Source organism: Sinocyclocheilus grahami, unplaced genomic scaffold (assembly GCF_001515645.1).
Source record: "Sinocyclocheilus grahami isolate Dianchi unplaced genomic scaffold, SAMN03320097.WGS_v1.1 scaffold2600.1, whole genome shotgun sequence".
NCBI lineage: Eukaryota > Metazoa > Chordata > Actinopteri > Cypriniformes > Cyprinidae > Sinocyclocheilus > Sinocyclocheilus grahami.
In genome coordinates, this window is record NW_015507779.1 from 10,506 (window position 1) to 16,287 (window position 5,782).

The 5,782-nt window shown below is 37.1% G+C and overlaps 1 protein-coding gene across 1 annotated transcript in view; it reads left to right on the plus strand.

The window, feature by feature from the left end:
* LOC107575375 (collagen alpha-2(XI) chain-like) overlaps positions 1 to 5,782 on the plus strand; it is a gene marked incomplete at its 5' end in the record, with an annotated part of 22,150 nt that overhangs the window by 9,588 nt on the left and 6,780 nt on the right. The window contains 23 exons of the mRNA XM_016261762.1: positions 9 to 16; positions 181 to 234; positions 437 to 481; positions 709 to 762; positions 1,349 to 1,393; positions 1,499 to 1,552; positions 1,704 to 1,811; positions 2,009 to 2,062; positions 2,167 to 2,220; positions 2,434 to 2,478; positions 2,708 to 2,761; positions 2,934 to 2,978; positions 3,079 to 3,132; positions 3,220 to 3,273; positions 3,365 to 3,418; positions 3,564 to 3,761; positions 3,894 to 3,947; positions 4,725 to 4,832; positions 4,917 to 5,024; positions 5,114 to 5,167; positions 5,377 to 5,430; positions 5,529 to 5,636; positions 5,729 to 5,782. Of these exons, the coding sequence (XP_016117248.1) occupies positions 9 to 16; positions 181 to 234; positions 437 to 481; positions 709 to 762; positions 1,349 to 1,393; positions 1,499 to 1,552; positions 1,704 to 1,811; positions 2,009 to 2,062; positions 2,167 to 2,220; positions 2,434 to 2,478; positions 2,708 to 2,761; positions 2,934 to 2,978; positions 3,079 to 3,132; positions 3,220 to 3,273; positions 3,365 to 3,418; positions 3,564 to 3,761; positions 3,894 to 3,947; positions 4,725 to 4,832; positions 4,917 to 5,024; positions 5,114 to 5,167; positions 5,377 to 5,430; positions 5,529 to 5,636; positions 5,729 to 5,782 (1,520 nt within the window). The remainder of the gene's footprint in view (positions 1 to 8; positions 17 to 180; positions 235 to 436; positions 482 to 708; positions 763 to 1,348; positions 1,394 to 1,498; positions 1,553 to 1,703; positions 1,812 to 2,008; positions 2,063 to 2,166; positions 2,221 to 2,433; positions 2,479 to 2,707; positions 2,762 to 2,933; positions 2,979 to 3,078; positions 3,133 to 3,219; positions 3,274 to 3,364; positions 3,419 to 3,563; positions 3,762 to 3,893; positions 3,948 to 4,724; positions 4,833 to 4,916; positions 5,025 to 5,113; positions 5,168 to 5,376; positions 5,431 to 5,528; positions 5,637 to 5,728) is intronic.

The window sequence follows — 5,782 nt, forward strand, 5'->3', positions numbered from 1 at the left end:
ACCACTAGGAGAGAAAGTGAGTGTTTTTATAATTGTGGAACACAACGCTATAATTATCAATAATCAATGAAAGTGCTTTAGAGAACTACCACTTTGAAGTCTGCATACATGTCCAGTCTTATTCTGAGATCGAGTATTCAAGTATGCAATTATAATGACATTTTGTATGTCTTCTTAAAGGGGCCCACAGGAAAGCCTGGTTTACCAGGAATGCCCGGAGGTGACGGTCCTCCAGTGAGTGCTAGTTGGGTTTATTTCACATTCAAAATAAGCCTGTTGGTTCGGTGTTTTAACATCTTATAGTTTATGTGAATTAATCATTTTAGACTAATTGTCAGTTTATTTAATAAGGCAAAACAAAATGGTTATAGAAGATATGTATGTGGTTATTTACCTGTGGTAAAGAATAAAGAATATGCTGTTCGTGTCTTAACAGGGTCATCCCGGAAAGGAAGGCCCCACTGGAACCAAAGGAAATCAGGTGAGGCCATATGATAATGCAAAGTAGAACTTCATAAATTAAATGACATTTGTGTCAAAACTATTTGTATGCTTTCTGCATTTGTGCACTTTTGTAATCAGCTACAGAACAATTATATATGTATACATATCTTTGTTAGATATATAGACAGACATTTTCAGGGCAGACATGTTCATAAGTCCCAGCGTGTTCATATGTTGACATTTATTTTTCTTGTTCATATTTAGGGTCCTAATGGTCCTCAGGGGTCTATTGGCTATCCTGGCCCTCGGGGAATTAAGGTAAAATATATATCTTCTTTAATTAGTTTGGATGCCGATAGCTTTTGTTTTGATCATTGCAAGTATTATGGAGGTCAATCTTTTAAAAAATCCTTTAATCACCCTGTGCCAATTTCTTTTTTCTTTTTTGCAATATTTTTATTAAACAGATTGTAAAATGACAATATATGCATGCCATGCAATATAAACAACACAACCTGTAATTTTCTTTTTTTAACATGCATAATGAAAAATAAATAAAATTATACAAGAAACCAGAACAACACTCTTTACCCTACCTATCCCAAATTAACCCACAGGAACTAAAAAAATAAAAATAAAAATCTCTAATGAGGATGCAGTTTCAACAAAAGAAAGGACAGGGTTCCACATGTTGTAAAATGAGTTAACAGAGTCTCTAATGGTGTGTTGAATTTTTTCTGGGTGTAGAAAGGACATTAAGTCCCATGAGGCCCTGTCTGTGTCATTTTTATGTGCAGTTCTGTCTATGGAGATTTTTATGTATTGGTAATGGCTGTTGATAGTTGATATCTGCTTTCACGTGTAAGACTCAGATTAAGATAACAGACTAAATGTTTTATGACAGGGAACTCAAGGTATCCGTGGACTGAAGGGCCATAAGGGAGAGAAGGTGAGTGTTTTTGGTCTAAAACATCAAGTTTAAGCATAAACCGAAACCATTTTGTGCTAGTTTTATATGTAACAATATGTTTGTTTTTTTTTACTTTACTTTCAGGGAGAGGATGGATTCCCTGGAATCAAAGGAGACTTTGGTGTGAAGGGAGAGAGGGTATGTCTTACATATTACAAATCATCAGTGGATAGAAGCTCATCCATTAACGTTATTTAGCACAAATATAAAATGACAGTATATGGTAATGAAGCACTTGACTTTACTGACCCATTTCAACTGCCCATTGAGATTTGTTGTGCACCATCAGGGAGAGGTGGGAGTGCCTGGCCCAAGAGGAGAGGACGGTCCTGAGGGTCCGAAGGGTCGTGTCGGTCCCCTTGGTGAAATCGGTCCTATTGGCCTGGTGGGAGAGAAGGTTAGTTTGATTATGCAAAATGAGTCATGATTTCTAATTTGTTCCATTATATATATAAGCTACGTTTTACATTGCCATTAATATTGACAGTAAGCTGTAATGAATATAAATGTTATGTTTGTTATTTAATAACAATTAATATATTTTAGTTGCTGGTCTAAAGATGTATTAAATCATACAAAATTATGCCAATCCAGGGTAAACTTGGTGTGCCTGGACTTCCTGGATATCCCGGAAGGCAAGGAATTAAGGTAAACAAAAAATAATATTGTTTATGATGCATCATAAGATATATAGCCAGGTGTTTAATCAAATTGAATGCATTTTTAAATCATTGTAATGCTTGTATTTTTAGGGCTCCCTGGGTTTCCCAGGATTCCCTGGTGCAAATGGCGAGAAAGGCGCGAGGGTAAGAATTGTTAAACTAAATTAGACTAAAATTCAACAGTTACGGTAGAAGCATTTATAGGTCACAGGGATGTCAATGCAAGGTCTGCATTAAAGGTCAAAGTTGAGTAAAGTCCTTCAATCACATTAAAAATTAATTAAAAGAAAATCTTCCTTTATTTTGGAAAAGAATTGATGATGCTGAAATATTCTGAATTGATTTTTCTCTTTCCAGGGTTTGATTGGAAAAACTGGACCAAGAGGACAGAGAGGGCCGACAGTAAGGGCCTGTTTTAATTCATCATCTCATCTCTCATCTTATTCTCTTACACTATTTTAAACAAACACTTTTTGCTTTCATTTGATTTGAAATGGTCTGATTTGTTTTGTAGATTAAAGTTGCGAGTTTTGATTCAAGCAGATGACAGATTTCAAATCAGTTGACTTGTAAACCAATGCGCAATGAGTTTCTAAGACTTCTTCTTTTTTTTTCTTTTTTTTCTTTTTAGGGTCCCAGAGGGCAGAGAGGACCCCGTGGGGCAACTGGAAAATCAGGCGCTAAGGTATGAGATTAATTTCAAATAATTTTTCGGTTTTATTGCTATTTTTAGTTTTCATTGTTGCCATAGTGGACATAGTTTGAGGAGCTGCTCAAATAATTTTTGTAGTTTTTCAACAATGATAATAAAGATCAATTAATTTCAATCAATCAATTTCTACGTTCTGATGTTTTAGGGCGGATCTGGCAGTGACGGGCCTTCTGGACCACCTGGGGAGAGAGTATGTTTATTTCAGAACTTTATTTTATTTATTTAAAACCTTTCAGTCTAGGTTTTTGCTTCAGCTTTAATTTATTTATAATGTTTCTGCATATTTTCAGGGACTAACTGGACTTCAAGGTCCAAATGGATTCCCTGGGCCGAAGGGACCTCCTGTAAGGAATAGTTTATTAGTTTGATCTGATGCTTAAAAACTTTGGTTTTACTCTATTGCTTATTGATATGTCGATTGATTTTTGAAGGGACCTCCAGGGAAAGATGGACTGCCTGGACACCCTGGACAGAGAGGCGAAGTTGTACGTATCTTTCATTTTTATCATCTAAAGTACAAAATTCACTGTGATCAAAGTTAAACAGCAACATATATTTTTCACATTGCATTCTTAGGGTTTCCAAGGCAAAACTGGACCACCTGGGCCACCGGGAGTTGTTGGACCACAGGTGAGTTTTGTGCTTTTATCAAGCAAAATGGGTTTCTTTCTCGAGAAATTGTTAATAAAATTCCTCAAAAATCAATAAATCTTTCAAATCAATTCAAAAACGTATGGAACTGTACAAGCTTTACTCAAGTCTAGTTCTTGTTTAGGGTCCCTCTGGTGAGACTGGACCGATGGGTGAGCGTGGTCATTCAGGACCCCCAGGACCACCCGGTGAGCAAGGTCTTTCTGGGCCTTCTGGTAAAGAGGGAACCAAAGGAGATCCCGGTCCCTCCGGCGGCCCCGGTAAAGACGGACCCCCTGGACTGAGAGGATTCCCAGGAGAGAGAGGACTGCCAGGAACTTCAGTAATAACTCTTACCTATTCTAGTGAATTTTATATTGTATAAAACCTTTTCTAAATGTATTTTGTCAACCGACTTTAAAACTGCACATAAATGTTTTATACCTAACTGAGTTGTACCTTTGTGTTTTCATAGGGCACTGGAGGACTGAAAGGAAATGAAGGCCCTGCTGGACCACCCGGGTCTGCTGTATGTTGCTCATAATAACCAGAATCTGAAATGTCAAGTAGATACACTCTTAAAAATAAAGGTTCTTTATTGTTATTTATGGTTCCATGAAAAACCTTTAACATCCATAAATCATTTTCATTGCACAAAAGGTTTTTTATACTGCAAAAAGGTTCTCTAGCTTATAAAATATTCTTCACACTATAAGAAAAAATGTCTCTCTTAAGAACTGAACGGTTCTTTGGGGAACTCAGAATGGTGTTTCTATGGCATCACTGCAAAAACATCCTTTTATGTTTAAGAGTATATAGACATTAGTAAGTGATTAGTGCCCCACTAACTTATGAATTCATATTGATATCGCTCATATTTCACACCAAAATCAAAAGGAAATATAAGAAATTATATTTTGCATAAAATAAAGCCTTTTTAATTACAATCTTTATCTCTATATATTAATCATTTAATTGTTTTATTTTCAATTACCATAAAATAAAGGTAGTATAATAAATACAATACTGTTATGTATACTGTACTTGTTTGCAATTGCAATGTGTATATGATTTAAATATAAAAATATATTTTTCATAATGATAACTCTATTTTCGCATTACAGTGGGCTAGAGAGAATAAATGATGTGCTTAGTTGTTATGAAAATGATGATTTTTTATTTTTATTTTAGGATGAAATAATAATGATAAATAATAATTCCCAGAGGTTTATGATCTTATTTTTGAGGAATTAAGAAATTAAATTATGGTCTTTCAGTATATTACCCTAACTGAATTTATATGCAGGGATCACCTGGGGAGAGAGGAGCAGCTGGCACCGCAGGTACTGTTGGCCCACCTGGACGACCTGGACCTCAGGGGCCCCCTGGAGCTGCGGGAGAGAAGGGAGTGCCAGTAAGTGTCTACTCTAGGTTTGCACCTTATCTCTAATACGGATTTATATATAGGCCTGTCAAACAAGATAACCCTGTTTTACAGGGAGAGAAAGGTCCAATTGGTCCAGCTGGTCGCGACGGCATCCAAGGTCCAGTTGGTCTCCCAGGCCCTGCTGGACCTCCAGGTACTGCTGGAGAGGATGGAGACAAGGTCAGTGACCTCTTCATATCTCAGTCTCAAATCATTGCAGTCGTGTGGATGATCTTGACAAATGTAAATTTGAATTGTTATTCCTATAGGGTGAGGTTGGAGAGCCAGGACAAAAGGGAGCTAAAGGATCCAAGGGAGAACATGTGAGTAAATGAGCATTCAGCTTGTGAAGTCATAATGTTCAAGAAACAAATATGAGCTTCCTGTTTCAACAGAATGCGTCAACTAATAAAAGTGTATAAAGCCATTTCAGTTGGTCTTAAAATGTGAAATTCTTGCATTATTAGATTTTGTTTTACTTATTTTGGTGGACATTATATCTATATATAATCAATTATTTGCATATTTACAGGGTCCTCCTGGTCCACTTGGGCCAATGGGTCCTGTTGGACAGCCTGGTGCAGCTGTAAGTGTGATTTAATGCAAACTAATGGGATCACAAATTCATGCTACTATTCACGGTTAGTCAAAAGGTTATATTGGCTTGTGTGAATCTCTTCTCAGGGTGCTGATGGTGAGACAGGTGCGAGGGGTCAACAGGGACCATTTGGCGCTAAGGGAGATGATGGGACAAGAGGGTTCCCAGGTCCTCCAGGCCCCATCGGACTGCAGGTACTGCATTCAGATTGTGTTTTATTCACGCCTACCAATTAAATTCTGCAAACTGGATGTTTTAGCTATTTGTACTTCATTCACATCTTTAGGGTTTGCCGGGCCCAGCTGGAGAAAAAGGAGAGACGGGAGATGTTGGTCCAATG